This window comes from Tupaia chinensis, unplaced genomic scaffold, assembly GCF_000334495.1.
Source record: "Tupaia chinensis unplaced genomic scaffold, TupChi_1.0 Scaffold149537_1, whole genome shotgun sequence".
Taxonomy (NCBI): domain Eukaryota; kingdom Metazoa; phylum Chordata; class Mammalia; order Scandentia; family Tupaiidae; genus Tupaia; species Tupaia belangeri.
In genome coordinates this window covers 519053-538663 of record NW_006209381.1, presented here as the reverse complement: position 1 = coordinate 538663, position 19611 = coordinate 519053, and the positions used below count along the sequence as shown (strand labels likewise).

At 40.2% G+C, this 19611-nt stretch overlaps 1 protein-coding gene across 4 annotated transcripts in view; it reads left to right on the top strand.

Annotated features, from left to right (window-relative positions):
* The first annotated feature begins 4224 nt into the window (after positions 1 to 4224).
* Positions 4225 to 19611, top strand: part of LOC102497714 (phospholipid scramblase 1) — a 33315-nt gene continuing 17928 nt past the window's right edge. For 2 of the 4 annotated variants that reach the window (XM_014585345.2, XM_014585344.2), the window contains exons 1-4: positions 4225 to 4519; positions 13236 to 13261; positions 16100 to 16269; positions 19569 to 19611. In XM_014585345.2, coding sequence (XP_014440831.1) covers positions 13249 to 13261; positions 16100 to 16269; positions 19569 to 19611 — 226 coding nt within the window. In that variant the 5' untranslated portion in view covers positions 4225 to 4519; positions 13236 to 13248. The remainder of the gene's footprint in view (positions 4520 to 13235; positions 13262 to 16099; positions 16270 to 19568) is intronic. The other 2 variants (XM_014585346.2, XM_014585347.2) reach the window with 2 other exon arrangements.

Below are 19611 nucleotides of genomic sequence, written 5' to 3'. Positions count from 1 at the left end.
CCACCTGCTGGCCTCAATGGACTACTATTCAGTCAATAAAAACAATGAGATCCTGGGACCAGGAGATGGTGTAGTGTTTTCATTGCTGGACTCCCTCATGGCTGACCACAGTTCGAGTCCCAGACTCAGAGGCTTGAAACTCATACCAGGCGCATGTGCGGATATACGCAAAGTCCCAAGAGAAGAACAGAGAAGAAAGGATTGTGGCATGGCCATCCCCCCTGGGAAGGTGATGTCTCACTTTCTGTCTCTCTGTCCTTCTCTGTCTCCTTCGTGACCTCAAAAGAAAAAAAAAAAAAAAAAAAAAAAAAAAACCTCTTAAGAAAACACCAAAACAAGAACAATGAAGCCCTGTCATTTGAGGTTAAATAGGCAATTATGGAAAACATATTACAATCATTATAATGTTAATCAGAACATATTTAAAAATTTTTTAAACAATTATTTAATTTTATTCATTTTTTTTTTTTTTAATTTGACCAGAGTGAGACACATAGGAGGGGGTTGGGGTGAGAAAGCAAGCCACCAGGTCTGGGACTTGAACCTTGGTTGACCATGTGGGAGTGTTCAGTGCTTTAACCACCACATCACCTGCTGGTCCTCAATAAGAACATATTTGTAAAAGTCAGAACCAGTAGAGCTAATAAATCATGTATTCTCACCAGTTTCAATAGATCGAAAGTCCTAGGCCTCAGACTGGTGGGATTTTATTTTCTGATATAGGTAAACTGGCAACAAGAGCTGTCTCAGCAGCCTTTAATTAGATTGCCGTGCCTTCCTTTCTGCATGTTTACCGGGAGCTGCAGGTCACCTGTGAGTTGGATGGGTGAACAGAGAGTCTCAGTTGGGACCAGCAAGTGACATGGTGGTTAGGTGCACTGGACTCCCACATGGCCAACCGCGGGTAAAGTCCTGGACCCGGTGGCTTGCTTTCTTATTTTCTCTCCATCTCTGTCTCTGTTTCTCTCTGGTCAAATTAAAATAATAATGATGATGATGAATAAAATTAAAGAAAATCAGTCTTAATAAAAGAAAATATAACTTCTTTTTAAAAAGAGTCTCAGTTAATGTAAATTAGTAGATTTGGGGGAATGCAAAAAAAAAAAAAAAAACCCAAAAAACTTTGCAAAAGATTTGCATAGACTTTGTTCATTGGCCATTTTCCAATCTGTGACACAAAGTATATACCCTGGAAATTTGAATATTTGAATAACTCTTGATAATTCCTGTTTTCTTGTTCACTACTCTTCATGACAGATCCCACTCTGCTCTCTAAAAGAATGATGTGAAGTTCCCACAGAGAAACTCTTCATGTGGGTAAGGGCAGACTTGAACAAAGTAAGTTCTTCTGGACTTTCCAGCTACCAGAATTGTGGAATTGTGAGTCTGTCAAATAAACCTCTATTCTCTCTTTTTTTCTTTAATAATTAATTTTATTAACTTTATCTATTTAACTTTGACCAGAGCAGGACAGAGTGAGAAACAAAGAGAGGGGAAGTGAGAAATCAAGTCTCCAGGTCCAGGACTCGAACAGCAATTGGCCATGTGGGTGCCATAATGCCCCCTGCCAGCCCCATAAACCTCTAGTCTCTTAAATTCCCCAGCCTGTTATATGTTAGCAACACAAAATGGACTAAGATACCCAGCACGTTGATGATAAGGACCACAGTGGTGTGACGTGTTATGTACTATTATGTAACCGGCATTTTTCCCTTTAAAGTGAAAGTCTCCCAGAGCTGAGATGGTACACTGCTAAAACACTGCTCTGCAGGCCGGGACCACGTGGGCAGTCTGCCTTCAACTCCTGGTCCAATCTGAAGGCTGGTCACAGTGGCAAATGTCTGTAATCCCAGTCACTCGGGAGGCTGAGGCAGAAGGATCAGTCAAGGCTGGCCTGAGCAATGTAACGAAATCCTGTCTAAAAAGAGCCAGCATGGTGTCATGGGCATATAGTCCCAGCTGGGGACAGGCAGAAGGATCATGACCTGAGATTCTACCTTTAAAAAAGAGGGAGTGTTGGCCCTACAGTCCTGCAGGTAAGTGCTATACAAAAAGAACCGGATCTTATGTGGCCTTCTGGGGTTTGAGTCCTGGCCCTGCGGTAGGTAATACACTGGGCATGCATGTATGCCCAGGATCTTCCTGGGATTTGAAGGGAAAGGGACCACAGTATGAACAGGCCCTGATTTGAGAAGTGAGGGAAGAGCATGGTTTCTCTCTCTCTCTCTCTCTCATGTGCCCTATTGCATTTAATAACAAAAAAGTAAAAGCTTGCTTTTTACTTGATATGTGAGCCTATTACAGTTGCATAGTACTTTAAAAAATTAGTTAATTTTATTTCTTCTTCATCTTCTTCAATTTGACCAGAGAGAGAGAGGGAGACTGATAGTGAGAAAACAAGTCACCAGGTCTGGGACTCGAACCATGGTCAGTCATATGGGAGTCCAGTGCCCTTAACCACCACACCACCTGCTGGCCCCAATTGCAAAGTATTTTCACTTGAATATTTAAATAAATAAAGTTAAAACAAACTAGTTCTTTAAAAAAAAAAAAAAGAAAAAGAAAAAAGAAATCAAACCTGATGACACCTGACCATGGACTTCCCTGTCTGCCTCCAGAACCATGAGAAACAGGTTCCTATTATTTCTAAATTAGTCTGTGGTATTCAGCTATAGCAGCACACAAAGAAATAAGGCGTTGTTATTGTGAAATTATTTAATCACTTTGTCTTTTATAAAAAATATAATTTCTAGTTCAGTTTTAAAGCTGATATATCCACTAATACAACCCATCGGATAAGGATTTTTTTTGACACAGTGGTTATTGTCAAACCCTGGCATGTATATGAATTACCTAGAGAGTCCTAATAAAAGAGATGGCTGGACTCTTCCAGTAAGTTTAATAGGTAGATCCCAAGTAGTCAGGGATTGCTATAGGGTGCTTGCGCTCCAGAAAGACAGAGAGAGACAGAGACAGAAAGCACTAAAAATCACCTCCTAAGGGGGATGATCACACTGCAATCCCTTCTCCTCTATTCTCCTCTTGGGCTTTTGGGCACCCACGCAGATGCCTCTGGCATGAATTTTAAGCCACTGGGTCCAGACTGGAAGCGCAGTTGACTACATGGAAGTCCACCACAAAACCATTATGCATGCCAACTCCCAAATACAAACACTTGCTAATGTAATATTGATGCTGTTGTTCTCTGCACGTAATTTATATGCAAAGCAGGATTATCAGATCTATAAACTGTAGTTTCAGGTAAGTCCATTACATTCTGTGTAGTTCGCAGTGTTTATACATAATAGAACATAAATAATACGCAGTGTTAACATAAAGAAGAACTAATGACTCCAGGTCCAGGTAAAATGGAGTAAGCATACTCAATCCTGTCCATCCTGCTTACACTATCAAAACAAAAACAGAAACAACAAAAAAACAAGGCCAGCAAGTGGCGTGGTGGTTAAGGCACGGGACTCTTACATGGTCTACTGCAGTTCGAATCCCAGACTTGGCACCTTTCTCTCACAGGCTCGCTCTCTCTTTGGTGAGCGCACATACTCTATAGCAAATTAAAACAAAATAATAATGATAAAAATTGAAGTAATTCTAAGCAACAAAATGAGCAGGACATAAGGCAGCTGTTTAAAGACTCTAAAAGTAAACAGACTGAATAATAGAAGACCCTAAACCGTCCTTTACTTCTCCCACTTGGAAACATCACAGCAATGCGACGACGACGGGTGAGGGTCAAAACCGGAGTAAAGAAGTTCTCAGGTCCATCCCCAGCCGAGGACTTTCCAGGCCCGGGAGGTGTTGCAGTCCCCGTTCCTCGCTGTCTGTAACCACAGGACAAACGTCTCCGGGGCTTCTCCCAGGAACAAGAAAGCGGGCGGGACACCCGGCGCCAGCGTGGGGACTACGACTATTGTAAACGTAGGAACCAGGAAACGACACCAGGCGCGCCCAGTGTCTGCGCCCAGGTCACTCCTCGTCCACTGACGTTGGGGATCCTGGAGCAACAGCTGTGCCCGGCAGTCCGGAGGCCAAAGGGCGAAAAGCCTCAGCTGGGCGCCCAGGATCCCGGGCTTCGGCTCGCGCTCGCCTCTGGGAGGCGCAAGTCCCACGGTCTCCGGGCAGCCTTGGGCCGCAGGTCCGCCAGGTTGGGGAGTGTTGGGAGTTGGGGGGAGGGGAACAGGGGACCCTCATTGTGTCTGCGTCAGAGGGCGGGGCAGGGGCAGTGGCCAGAGGCAGCGGGCAGCTACCCCAGAAGTGCCCCGGGGCTCTGCAAGGGGCTGCAGGCGCCCCCTGGTTCCCCTCGGAGCCGTTCCAAGAGCACAGCGGGCCCTGCAGGAAAACCCTTCTCAGGACTCTGCTTCTGCGCAGCCTCAGGCTTTCCTTCCCTCGCCCACAGCAGCCCTGGATCAAGGCCAGAGCCGGGGCCCAGGAGGCGCCGCCAGGGTAGGGATGGGGGGTGTTAGAAAGGACGGTTAGCAGGGCCTCCTCGCTGCCCTGAACAGTAAGTATTAACTGGCGGGATGGTTGGGCCCCAAACTGCAGAATACACGCACTCTAGAATACCGGAGGAAGGGGAAAAGGTCAGTCGAGTTTGAATCCCGCCGCTGCAGGCCCTGAGCCAGTTTCTAAATAGCTCTGTTCCTTCTGTTGCCTCACTCCTGAAATCGGGTAACACTTGGAAGAATTACAGAGTATTACCGGTATTTATGTCATGTTATTATACAGTGCCTGGCGCTACAGAAAGCATTCAGTGAAAGTAAAGTTGGCTTTTCCTGTTTTCGTTTTTGACAAGGTCCCCTCTTCCCTTGGCTCATTATCTGCTTTCCCATGTGTTTTGTTCTTATTTGCCGTTATTCCTGGAAGTCTAGGCACGCCCACTTCCCAGTTCCAGGAACAAGCAGTCATTGGTTCTCCTGGGTTAGCAATCTCACACACATGATGTACAAGGAAGCCTTGTCCTATAGTACAAGCAGTTTCCAGCTTCCTTTTTCTTCCTTTTTTTTAAGTATTATTTTATTTCATTTATTATAGTCATTATTATTTAATTTGACCAGAGAGAGAGAAAGGGAAAGTAGGAAAGCAAGCCTCCAGGTCCAGGATTCAAACCATGGTGAGCAATATGAGAGACCAGTGCCTTAACCACTATGCCACCTGCCAGCCCCACAGGTTCCTTTTTCTTTCTTTCTCAGAGGTATTTGCTAGGGTGTGTTTACTCCTAAGGGAGACAGACAGAGACAGAAAGATAGAAAGCCAGAAATGGCCACACTGCAATCCCTTCTCCTTCATCCTCCTCTCGGGATTTTGGGCATGTGTGCACATACCTGGTGCCAGGTCCAGGACTCAAATCACAGCCACTTAGGAGTCCAACAACCTAACCATTACACCATCTGCTGGTCCCTCCTTTTTCTTTCTTAAACTACTGCACAATTTTCTCTGAATACCACCTGGTGGCTATTGTAGGGCTTTGAACAATGAACAAACACCAGAGAATGAAAAAACGAGATAAATAGATTTCTGCAGTTGGATAGAAGAGCGGCATGTAACGTACCTGGGTGGGGCCGTAGATTAAGCAGCCCTCGTATCTGTACGGTGGTGTTTTTACTGATTCAAAGGAAAGAAAGAACAGTGTACACTGGTCGTTGAATCCGGAAGGCTTGATGCAGTGCTTTGTCTTGAACAAGGCCCTGCTCTGGCCTGTGAGAACTCCACGTGCAGGTGGAGACATCAGACATGGTAAACTGGCTCCAGGCCCCTCTTCATCCTCACCTCTAAGGATGTCTCTCCTTTGCTTGGTAGCCTTATAAATCTTTCCTCGAATGGCCCAGGTTCCTCCTAGCTTCAGGACTGACTTTAGACATTTTTAAAAAAATAATTATTTTATTTAACTTTATTTATTTATTTATTGTAATTTGACCAGAGAGGGATGGGGAGAGAGAGAGGGAAAGTGACAAAGTGAGCCACCAAGTCGAGACTCGAACCACAGTCGGCCATATGGGAGTCCAGCACCCCTAACCACCACACCATCTGCCAGCCCCAGGACTGACTTTAGACTTTTAAAAATTTATACCTGAATTCCTTCCGCCATCAACATGCCCATCCAAACCAGTGCCCCCATAACCATTTATTTTATAGCACCGTTATTTTTATTCCTAATACTCGATGCATTTGTATATCTACACGTGCACTTATACTGTTATATCTGTATTATACATAATGTATGGCTCATATAACATGCTGGGAAATATCTGTGTTTATTGCACTCTCCGTATTTTTTCCTAGTTTCTGGTACAGTATCTTATGTGCTTGATACCTTCAAACAATAGTTATTTTTTTTTAAAAGAGTAATTATTTATTTAACTTTATTTATTTATTTATTTAAATTTGACCAGAGAGGGACAGAGCAAGAGAGAAGGAAGTGAAAAAACAAGTTGCCAGATCTGGGACTCAAACCACAGTCAGCCACGTGGGAGTCAGTGCCCTTAACCACCACGCCACCTGGCGGCCCCTTCAATCGGTAGTTCTCAAAAAAGCAAAGTACAAGCTGTATACCAAGTGAATGTTTATGCATTTATATGATTATACATGAGAATATACATATGCACACTTGTGTACAGGTATGCACACATACACACGATGGCACTATCTTGACTGGTGCTAAATTTAAAAGCCAAAGCACTCTAGTTAATCAGTCCTAACAATTATAGCTTTCATATTTCAAATGTCGCTAGACTCATCTGCAGTTCGAGTCCCAGACCCAGCAGCATAGCCATCCGCCCTGGGGGGTGATTTCTCACTTCCTGTCTCTCTGTCTCTCTGATGAATGCACATGCCCTATAGCAAAAATCTTTCCAAAAAATAAAATTAAATTAAAAGTGCTTAGAAAAATGTCTCCTATGCAGTAAAAACTAAATAGCCACAAGGGTAAATTGAAATGTAAGCCTTTTCTGTCTAGTATAAGAAAGATGCCTTAAAGATAATCTTCAACTTATTTCGATGAACGTTGATCTTTTGAGAGAATTCCATTTTTTTTAGAGTTTTTTTTGCTATAGGGCACATGTGCTCGCCAGACAGACAGAGAGAGACAGAGAGACAGAAAGCAGGAAATCACCCCCCAGGGGGGATAGCCACACCGCAATCCCTTCTCCTCCATTCTCCTCTTGGAATCTTGGGCACGCATGCACATGTGTCTGGCGTGAGTTTAAGCCACCGGGTCCGGGACTGGAACCACGTCGACTACGTGGGAGTCCAGCGACATAACCATTATGGTAACTGCTGGTCCCAAGAATTCCATTTTTTTAAAAATTTTTTGAAGAATTATTTTATTTAACTTTATTTATTTATTCATTTATTTTAATTTGACCAGAGAGAGACAGAGTAGAAGAAAGAGAGAGAGAGAAAGTGAGAAAGCAAGCTGCCAGGTTTGGGACTCGGAACTACGGTCGGCCACATAGGTCTAGGTCTCCAGCTTCCTTAACCACTATGCCACCTGCCAGGCCGAGAATCCCATTTTTTTTTTTCTTTTTCTGTGAAATAGGAACATGAGTGCAAAGGGTATGAATGATGATTTGCACTGAGCTTGTGAGCTGGGTGACATTAAGTAACCATTTCATATCTAAGGGCTTAGATTCCTCCGTTGTTAAGAGGAAAGGAAACATTAAATTGTGAGGGAGCTCTGGGTTGTCAGGAAAGACTTTTCCGGAGTAATAAAGCCATGGAGCGAGAAGAACTGATTTAAAGCGTTCCTGTTTATTTAGCTGTTTGGCTTGCTTGTCAGTTTTAAAGACTACTTCACCACCACCTTTACAGTTGGATTTACTTTGCAAGGTTTACTATGAAATACTATAAAAGGTGGTCACAAACTGATTCTAAAGATTTTAATTTTGTTTTCTTGAGGCTGTAAGAGTGGATTTTTATAGGAAGACTCCCCATTATAAGATACTTTGCTTTTATAATTGTTCTCAGTCACCCCCCTTTCATCTCAGATCTTACAAGTCTGGTTTACTAAATGCTCACCAACTTCTTGCCCCAATCATTTGTGTAAATGTGTTTATTCTTGCTGTGCTTAACTTTTACTAAAACCACAATTCAATAGATGAGATCTTATTTCTTTTAGATGCTAATTAAGCCTTTTAAAAAATATTTATTTTATCTATATTTATTTTAATTTGAAGAGGGAGAGACACAGAGAGAGAGAAAAAGCCGCCAGGTCCAGGACTCAAACCATGGTCAGCCATGTGGGAGTCCAGGGCCCTTAACCACTAAGCCACCTTCTAGCCCCCTAATTAAGCCTTTTTAAATGCACAAAATGTGCCTACAAATATATCCTGAATAACATGGAACTTATTTGATTCGTGACTTATCTTAGGAAATGTTATCTTCTCCTCCTCCCCTACTCTCAATTCTCATAAGTACTTTTCAAAAAACAATTTGCTGTAGAGCACATGTGCTTGCCAGATAGGCATAGGGACAGAGAGAGAAAGCCTCCCACCTCCCAATGGTCACACCGTAATTTCTTCTTCTTCATTTCTTCATCCTGTCAGGATTTTGGGCATGCACACACATGCGCCTGGTGTATTTTTCAAGCCGCCAGGTCCAGAACTCGAATTGTGGGGTTGGCCATGTGGGATCCATCTGCGTTTACCACTCGGCCAGAGACCCAGTGCAAAATCTTGTAATTGTTTTTAAACAAGAGTTTATATTCCACTTGGGGACTTTAGAAGAATGCAGACTTGTTTATCTCATGTTTTGGGGGAGTGAGAAGGGAGATTTTTGCCTTAGACAGTGAGCAAGTAAGTGCAGATAAATAAACCACATCTAGTTTGTGTTTCATTCATAGGCACAGTAGTTTTAGGATCTTCTGAAATTAAGAACCCTTTGGGTTTCAGATTTTATATTAATACTTTTTGAAAGCAGTAAGGGGGACCATCTGGTAGCATGGTGGTTGAGTCGCTGGACACTCCCACATGACTGACCGTAGTTTGAGTCCCGGGCCTGGTGGCTTCCTTTCTCACTTTCCCTCTCTCTCCATGACTCTCTCTGGTTAAATTAAAGTAAATGAATGAATAAATAAAATGAATGAATGAATACATAAAATTAAAGAAATAATTAAAAAAAAGAAAGCAATAAGATAGAAATGCCAGGTCTCTAAGAGAAGGGTTTAGCTGTGTCAAAACAAAAAATTCAACAAATATAAAAAAGATTTAATTAACTTTTTTTTTTAACCAATTCTCGAATACAGCAGCATTTCATCCAAAAATAGGTGTTACATTGGGCAAGGCACAAGAGTTGTATTGTATACGGTAGCTTGAGCAGGAACTAGGCAACAGCATGATATCAAAAGTGGATTGGTTAATGTGTTACTGTCCTTGTAAAAGTTAAAGCAGAGAAGACTTCCTTATTATGCTTGATAAAACTGATCTGTTTGCAGATTTGGCTATTTTCTTTCTGCATTCTTAGAGAAACGATTTCATTTAAGTTTGGTGATATGGAACTTTAGCATAAGGGACCCCATTTTATAATAGTTTGGGATCTGTTGGGGTTCTAGTATTGGAGCTCACATCAAATCCATGGCCTCTTAGAAAGATTATTTAATAGCTGTAATACAAATTGTGCTTAAAGTTTCTTAAACTTTTTAAAGAATTTTTCATTTTTTTAAAAAAAATGATTTGTTTAATTAATTTATTATTATTATTATTTTTTCACATGAGTTTTGCCAGAAAAGGAGAGAGAGACAAAGTGAGAAAGCAAGTCACCAGGTCCAGGAATTGTACTGTGGTTGGTCATGTGGAAATTCCAGCACCTTAATTACCATGCCACCTGCTGGCCCAGGACACTTAAGATTTCTGCTAGAATTATTTTAAGAGATGTACTTGCATGTGTATAGTATGAGATGCTTCAATTTACTTCAAAGTGGTCATATAACAGAGTTAAGAAGAAGTATACAGTAATTAGATTGTAATTTAAAAAATATATTTGCCCTAGAGTAATTACAGTCCTACTGAGAGTGATTTGACTTTACTACAGACTTCGTTTTCTTGAACAAGATTTTCTCTTGTCCTGAAATCTTTCCAGAATTTGTTTTTTAGGAAGAGTGTTGAAGCAATTATTTTATGTTACCGTGTTAAATTAATTAACTAATGCAACCAGGACATAGTTCAATCAATTACTGAATGAATGAAAGCTTAGTCCATTTTCTCCTGCTCTATCAGATATCATGTACTGGGTCATTTATAAAGAGCAGAGGTTTATTTGACTCATGGTTCAGGAGACTGGGACATCTAAGAGTATGATGTTGACATCTGACAAGGGTCATCTAATGACTAAAAGATAGACGCAAGGATATGACAGATAAATAGAGCCAAAGGTACCCTTTTATCAAGAACCCACTCCAGAGACACTCACCCCCTCTCTGGATGCTGGTATTAATCTATTAATGATGGTTCTGCCCTCATGGTTTAATCACCTCCGGAAGGCCTCATACCTTTTTTTTAAAAAAAAAAAAAATTATTTAACTTTATTTATTTAAATTTGAACAGAGAGGGACAGAACATTTCAGAGTGAGAGAGAGAGGGAAAGTGAGGAAGCAAGTTGCCAGGTCTGGAATTCAAATCGCAGTTGGCCATGTGGGAGCCCAGCACCCTTAACCACCATTCACCTGCCAGCCCCTTTCTTTTTATTTTTCTTTCCTTATTTTTTAAACAATTATTTTATTTAAATGTATTTAGTTAAATTTGATAGGGTCAGCAGATGGCATGATTATTGAGACTCCCACATGGCCAACTGCAGCTTGAGTCCCAGACCTGGTGACTTGCTTTCTCGCTTTCCCTCTCTCTCTCTCACTCTTTTCCTCTCTGGTCAAATTTAAATAAATAAATAAAGTTAAATTAAAAAATTATTTTAAAAAAACTAAGTAAATTTGAACAGAGAGGGACAGAGCTAGTGAGAGTGAAAGAGAGAGGGAAAGTGGCAAAACAAGGAAGGCCTTATATTTTAATACCATTACAGTAGCAATCAAACTTTTTTTTTTCTTTTTTGGAGAGGTTTTTGCTATAGGGTGTGTGCACTCGCCAGAAAGACAGAGAGAGACAGAGAGACAGACAGTGAGAAATCACCCCCCTAGGGGGGATGGCCACACCACAATCCCTTCTCCTCCATTCTCCTCTCGGAATTTTGGGCACGCATGCACACATACCTGGCATGAGTTTAAGCCACTGGGTCCAGGACATGAACCATGGTCAACTACATGGGAGTCCAGTGACATAGTCATTACGCCAACTGCTGGTCCCAATAGCAATCAAACTTTAACATAAAATTTGGCAAGGACATTCAAACCATATTGTCTTGAGAGAGATCCATCCCATTAGTCAGGGTTCTCTAGAACACTAGGATGTATATGAAAGAAATAGATTTATTGTAAGAAATTGACTTGTTACATTTATGCCAAATAAAAAAATCCCACAATCTGTGGTCTGTGAAAGAGACCCAGGAAAGTCAATAGTATCAGTTGAACTGTGTCTGAAATTCTAAGAACCAGAGGAGCAAATTTGTGTACCCAGTCTATATCTAAAGGCCTGAGGAGAAGGATTCTTGAGAACAAGAGATCTTCTAGCCCAGGCAACATGGCAGTATGGGGTGAATTCTCTTTCCATCACTTTCTGGTCTATTCATAACCTCAGAGGAATAGATGAAGCCCATCCACACTAGGTAGTGGTGCCTAATTACTCAGTCCATGGGTTCAAATGAAATTTCCATCCAGAAATACCCGTGGACACACCCAGCAATAAGGTTTCATCTTAGCCTGTGGCTAGTCAAGCTGACACATAAAATTAACCACAAGTCCAATTCTTATCAACTTGACACCTATATGTATCTCCTTAAACTATACTTACTCTCTAAATAAATGCAAAACAAGATTATAATTCCACCTAACATGCTATAACTATTCTGAGCACAACTGAAAATGCACTAACCTCTTTCCTCAAAGAAAAGTTAAGGTCCTTGAATGGCTTTTGTCCTCGATATTGAGTAACATATATTATGATTCAAATGAAAAATAATTAAACACTATGACATAAAGTTAATATATCTTATGTTACAGAATAAGAATTAAGAAAGGAAACAGGAATACACACAAACACGTTATGCCTAGAAAAATAAGGAGAAAATAATCATGGCATTGGCAATCTTTCCTTCTATCATTGGCCATGTGGTGGTAACTGGTATCTATAACCATCTCTACTCACTAGCATTTCTCTTTGCCTCTAGCAAATACCTCAGCTGATCTGGGTTCTTTACCTGGTAGAGGGACCCAGACAGTTATTCCTAAAAGGCTGAGCCATTCTTTGTTCTGCCTGTATTGAGTCGTTGTAGCTTTCCCTTCACTGTACTCACAGGACATGGTAATGCTAAGGAGTCCCTTAAGAGATGACCTATATTCCAGGCACAAGAAGCCCAAAGTGGCTGGATGGCAGTCTCTTAACTTGGATTATAGTTTAGTGGAATCATTGCTGTTTCCTGGTGAAAGTGCTCTTCCCTGTGGAACTAAGAACTCTAAGCCAGTAGAGCAAAATTCACATTAAACAGAAAGCAGGTAAGATGCTACTGTGTCGCTGTGGGTAAGAGTGAGTAGAATAACTCCCATTTCCATCTCTTGATTCTGTGAAGCCTGGCTATGGGAGAAACAGTATCGTATATCAAATCCTGATTCAGACTGTACACAGTTTAAGAGTTTTGCCTCACACCTGTAAGGTACTGTTACCTCCTTGACACTGTAACTGAATTTTCTTAAGGACATTCCACCATTCTGTCAGGCCAACTGCTTCAGAATGGTGGGGAAAAGGGTAGGATTCGTGAACTTCATGAGCCTTGGCCCATTCCCATGCTTTTTCCCCCACTGTGAAGTGAGTTTCTTGGTCAGAAGCAGTGCTATGTGGAATACCATGACAGTGTAATAGTAAATCCGTGAGTGGTAGTTTTGGCTAAAGCAGCGTGTGTTGAAAAGGCAAACCTGTATTCGGAATAAGTGTTTACTCCAGTGAGAATAAAGCAGTGACCGTCAAGACCAAAAGGTTTAAATGACTGGATAAGGCTGGGCTAGATGAATCAAGAAAAATACCTCATGGTACGACTATAGTTTTTAGAATGTATTTTTCAACAATTGTGTTTAATTGGTCTATAAATGCATAGGCAATATATTAATATTAGGTCTTCTTTTTCAGAATTACTTAAATCATGGCCAAACAAAGTAAGTAAATGAAATATTTACTTTCTCTTTATGACATTAAATCTGTTGTTAACTTATCTTGTATATATTTTAAGTTTCTGATTATCTGTGACAGTGTTTCTCATTGTAAATTCTGATGTTTGGAACTTCTAAAAACTTTACAAAATGTGAGATTATGGAATTTGTTCTTCTGTTTAAAGTTCTCCGATGCCTGCCCATCACAACTGAGATAAAATCCAGACTCCTTACTAAGGGCCTCACTACATCAACTGCTTCCTACTGTTTTACTAACAGCCATTCTCATTCGTCCTTTCTCTTATCATGTCTGCTCTCTTTGACAAGCAGGTCAAATTCATTGACAATTCAGAGTTTTTGCATTTGTTTTTCTTTTCTCCTGGAGCATTTCCTAGCAGATCTTCCTATAAATCTTATCTCTTGAAATGCTTTAGATCTCAACATAAATTGTATCTGTCTAAACACCTCATACTCTGCAGTCTCCCTTGTATATTTTATATATCTGGTCAATCAGTTTTTCTTTTTAATTTATTTTCCTGGGCCAACTGGTTGCAGAGTGGTTAAGGCAGCTAGATTCCACATGGCTTCCCATGCAGTTTGCATCTTGGACCTGGCTGCTTGAAAACCACTCGAGGTGTGCATGTATGTGTGCTGAAGATTCTGAGAGGTGAAAGGATTATGGTATGGCCATCCCCCTTGGGGGATGTTTGCTTGCTCACTCTCTGTCTCTGTGAGATAAGCACACACACCTCGTAGAAAATTTTTTAAAAGGAAAATATTGTCTTTCTCCCAGAAATAAATTGTAAGCTCCCTGAGAGCAGAATGTCTTCTTGATGGCTAATGTCACCTGGCTCTATGATTGAGCTTATTATAGATAACCTGTAAATATCTGGTCATTGTAAAAGGAATGCATTATAGAAGCTGTGTGTATAAAGCTTTAGTATGAGGTGTAAAGCTGTTGCTAAACCTTATTTTTTAAATGATGAATGAATTTTGTCACAATGATCAATTTAAATGTATTGCCTATTCTTTTTTGTTTGTTCCTTTGTTCATTTTTTAGTTTTTTGGGCAATATTGCTCAAAGGAGAGACACAAAGAAGAAGAGAGCTAAAAATTACCCCCTGGGCCATGCCACAATCCCTTTGCGTTCATTGTTCTCTTGAGATTTTATGCAGGCATGCCCACGTACCTGGGTGTTTTTCAAGCCACCAGGTCTGGGACTTGGTGGTTAAAGCCATGTGAGATCCAGTGTCTTAACCACCATGCCATCTGCTTGCCTTGTGTTACCTAGTCTAAGGCTTTTACATGGACTTGACTGCTATTGGGTAATTAGAAAAGCTGTGACCTATTTTTCTATGTTTTTCTATGCAAAAATGTGTCATGACTTTTTCAGTGACCCAATAAAATATTATAAACACAGTATTTTGAAATTACATTGTTACTATGGAATTGATAGCCTTTACTACACAAATAAACTTCTACGTCATTGCAATTACCCATTTACATAAGCTATTAAAATATGTTAAATGTCTTCTGCCTAATAAATACTCAAGAAAAATTTTCCAGTTATAACTTTTTGCCCTTCTTATCACTCAAACTGTATATAGAAGAGAACTGAAAATGTTAACTTGTTAAATTAAAATTTTGAACCCAAATACCATAATAGATTAAAAACTGAAATTTAGAAGAGGTACATGCAGTGAATTAAAATTCTAGGCAAACTGTTAACACAGACAGGTACCTGGAAAGTACTAGTAAGAATGGCATGCCTCTCCCTCTATACCAGAGCTTGTCTACAGTGGCGCTATAGTATTTTGGGATGAATATTTGTTTCCAGGTGGTAGTTACGGGCATTTTAAGATATCTAACAGCATCTCTGACTTCTACACAGCAAATGAAAATATTGCCAAGAGTGATTTCCCCTTCAACTGTGGTAAATATTAACATGCCTAGTCCTTCCAAATACTCTTGGAGAGGAAAAAACCTCCCCTAGTCCTGTACATACAGGGAATGCCATTTGTTAGAATTCCAGAATTTTTTTTTAAGAATTATTTTATTGACATTTATTTATTTATTTATTTATTCATTCATTTTAATTTGGCCAGAGAGGGACAGAATAAAAGAGAGAGATAGGGAAAGTGAGAAAGCAAGCTGCCAGGTCTGGGACTTGAACTGCATCAGCCACGTGGGAGTCCAGCACTCCTAACCCACCACGCCACCTGCCAGCCCCCAGAATTATTTTTATACAATACTTTGATCCTAGAGATTACTCAAAGCCTGTATTTTGGGCTTCCTACCCAAGGCCATCTTCTTTATTCATGAAGGCATCTTTATAGGTGAATCTAGATCATGGATGGTTTTCCTATACTTTTTCAGGTATAAAGACATATTTTCCAGGGACCAGCAGGTGGCATGGTGATTAAGACTCTGGACACTCCCACATGGCCTACCATGGTTTGAGTCCCAGACCCGGTGGCTTGCTTTCTCACTTTCTCTCTCTCTTTGTCTCTCTCTGGTCAAATGAAAATAAATGAATGAATAAATAAAATTAAATAAGTATATATTTAAAAAAAAAAACCAACATGTTTTCTATCTGAGTTTTGAATGGTAAAGGCAAGGCCATGAGTTACCTCTGCACACAGGCCACTGCCCTCAAAATGGAAGTGGTTTTGAAACCACACATATCTTGCCAAAAAAATCTCTGAGAGACTACACTGTGCGCTTCATGGATACGGCATTTCTGAACTGTGAGGTCAGTGTGCAGATAGCTAATGTGATGCTAAAAGCATTGATGTTTCCATTTATCTTTGCAGTTACAGATTATCACTCACATTTCTATTTTAGTACCTTCAGGACTTCCTAAGACCGAGGCTGCTTCCCCACATATGGTACCAGCAGCTTATGTCCAAAGTCAGCCCGGGTACCAGAGGCCTGGTGACGCTGCACAGATGCCCTGGATGCCCGTACCACCAGCTCACTTGAACTGCCCACCTGGACTGGAATATTTAACCCTGGTAATTCAAATAGAAAATACTCATAAAAAATAAAACTTTGTTTCCAACTTACTTTCCAGGTTATGATTACTAACATATCTACTTACTATTTATTCATTAAAGTTGAAAATTCCAAATAAGATAGTTTATTAAATAATCTCTCCATTTCTTGGTTCATTTTTCTTATTTTTGGAGAGGTTTCTGCTATAGGGCGTGTGCGCTCGCCAGAAAGACAGAGACAGAGAGACAGAAAGTGAGAAATCAACCCCCGGAGGGGGGTGGCCATGCAGCATTCCCTTCTCCTCCATTCTCCTCTCGGGATCTTGGGCACACACACACGCACACCCTGCATGAGTTTAAGCCACCCTGCTCGGAACTTGAGCCACTGTTGGCTACATGGGAGTTCAGCGACATAGCCATTACACCGACTGCTGGTCCCGGTTAGGTTCATTTTTAAGTGTATCTTTATAATATAATTTTCTTAGCTAAATGTGTTTTCTATGAACTTGAGTATAATGTGTGATATCAAAAGTCAGCTTTTATAAGTAATATTTTCTAGGCTTTATCCTAATATATAATACATGCATTAATTCCCTTAATCTTTACAGAAACTGTGTGATATGTAGATACTGTAATCATCATCACTTTATGAAGACAGAAACTGAGACCCAGAGACGGTATATGACTGGCTCAGAGCAAGAACACAAGGAAGTGGGGCTGGCTTTTTAAAAAATAATTATTTTATTTAACTTTATTTATTTATTTTTATTTTTAAATTTGACCAGAGAGGGACGGAATGAGAGAGAGAGAGAGAAAGAGAGAGAGCTGCCAGGTCCAGAACTTGAACTGTGGTTCATGTGGGACTTGACCATACCATTTGCTGGTCCCAGGGACTGGCTTTTTATTACAAGTGACTTCATTCTAGATCCCGTGTTCTTTAATCCCAATACTGAACCATTTCCTTGACATTGGAAGGCAACTTTTAGTAAAGCTTAGAGTTCAGCTTTAGTAACTTGTATGAAAAACGAAGTTAATATTTTATGTAGAGTATGGCAATTCTCTTTTTAAAAAATAATTAGTAAAATTATACTTTCAGAATGTTATTTTTGTTTTTTGGAAGATCTAATTTTTTAAAAATAGTTATTTATTTAATTTTGTTTGTTTATTCTTTTTTTTTTTTTTTTTAATTTGACCAGAGAGAGAGGTAATGGCTATGTTGCTGGATTCCCATGTAGTTGACTGCGGTTCGCATCCCAGACCCAGTGGCTTAAAACTCACACCGGGCCCGTGTGCGTGCATGCTCAAGATCCCGAGAGGAGAATGGAGGAAAAGGGATTGCGGCGTGGCCATCCCCCGCCCCCCGGGGGTGATTTCTTGCTTTCTGTCTCTCTGCCTCTCTCTGTCTGGCGAGTGCACGCGCCCTATAGCAAAAACCTCTCTCAAAATAAAATGCCAGCCACAGGGGGAAAATATCCTTCATGATTATGCTTGTTTAACCATTGTGAAGTTTAGTATTTATTTAGTGTCAGAAATTGGGAAGGTATGATAGTATGAAACTATTCTGTGTTTCCAATCTAGAAACTAAAATTTCTATGATATCTAATCAATTTTCTTTTTAAAAAATAATTATTTTATTTAAATGTATTTATTTATCTATTTTGATTTGACCAGAGAGGGACAGAGTGTTGGGGAATTGCAAGAAAGTTGCCAGGTCTGGGATTCAAATACGGTCAGTCATGTGGGAATCCAGTTCCCTTAACCACCGCGCCACCTGCTGGCCTCATCCAACCAATTTTCTGTAAATGAATTCTCTCTTGTACTCTCTATACTAACTTAATTTCCGAAAATGTATTTGGTATATTACAAAAACATTTAATAGTTCATATTTCTCCAGTAAATGCCCTGAAAACAGATTTTCTTTTAAGAATTATGTGTGTAATTGTATTTATCATTACTGTCATTTTTCAGTTTGCTACAGGGCACATGAGCTCACCGGAGATAGACAAAGAAAGAATAGGAAAGTGAGAAAACAAGCCACCAGGTCAGGGACTTGAACCACAGTCGGCCATGTGAGAGTCCAGTGCCCTAACCACCATGCCGCCAGTTGGCCCTGAAACAGATTAAAAAAAAAAAAACAAAAAACTAGGATCTCATAAAATATATAGAAGAAATGATCACTTCCTAAAATGATGATATCAAGCACACCTAAAAGGAATAATTTTGAGATTTGTACAAAAAAGCTCTTTAAATGGATAAAAACTATCTTTATATATCTTAAGCCTTGCTAGCGGGAACATGGTTTTCTAATTATTGTAGAGATTCTAGTGTAACTGAATTATATCTGGTCTGTAGTTGCCCACATTAATAGTAAATGTTTTCAGTAGATAAATTTTCAATTAAAAATATGTTAACTTTAGGTCCAGCTATAGATGTATAAGTAGTAGAGTACCCCTTTGCAATACTGGAGCCCCACAGGAGACGTAGGTTCAGATCCTGAGTCAGGGACCAGCAGTTGGCATAATGGCTATATCGCTGGACTCCCATGTAGTCGACCACGGTTTGAGTCCTGGACCCAGTGGCTTAAACTCACACTAGACACATGTGCGTGTGTACCCAAGATCCCAAGAGGAGAAAGGAAGAGAAGGGATTGTGGCGTGGCCATCCCCCCTGGGGGGTAATTTCTTGCTTTCTGTCTCTCTGTCTCTGTCTTTCTGGTTAGCGCACGTGCCCTATAGCAAAAACCTCTCCAAAAAACAAACAAACCAACCAAAAAACAGATTCTGGGTCAACAGGAGCAGGCCAGAAATACTCTATATGTCTGCGACCTTGGCGGACTTGGAGGTTTAGGGGAGGACTGCAGTGTAGCCAGATCCTGTCAAGGGTACTTCTCCCCCCACCTCCATCTATCTCTCTCTTACATTAAATAAGCAAATAAAGTAGATTCAAAAACAATAATGGCAGGTGGTCTGGTGGTTAAGGGTGCTGGATTCCCACATAGCCAACCACAGTTCAGGTCCCAGACCTGGCAGCTTGCTTTCTTAGTTTCCTTTTCTCTTTCTTTCTCTGTCTCACTCTGTCCCTCTCTGTTCAAATTAAAATAAATAAATAAGTAAACTTCAATCATTGTTTTTAAAAAATAAAAACAATAACTTTAGTTTTCCATAAAAAGGTAATGTAAGCTATTATTAAAACTTGACAACATTGATGAATATTAGTAATTGATTATATGTAGTACTGAACAATAAAAGCATAAATATTAATTTGGCTGGCTAAAAATCATCTGACGTACATCCAACTTCATTTTCTTTGTGCCCTAATAGATAGATACGATACTGATTCACCAACAAGTGGAACCTCTGGAAC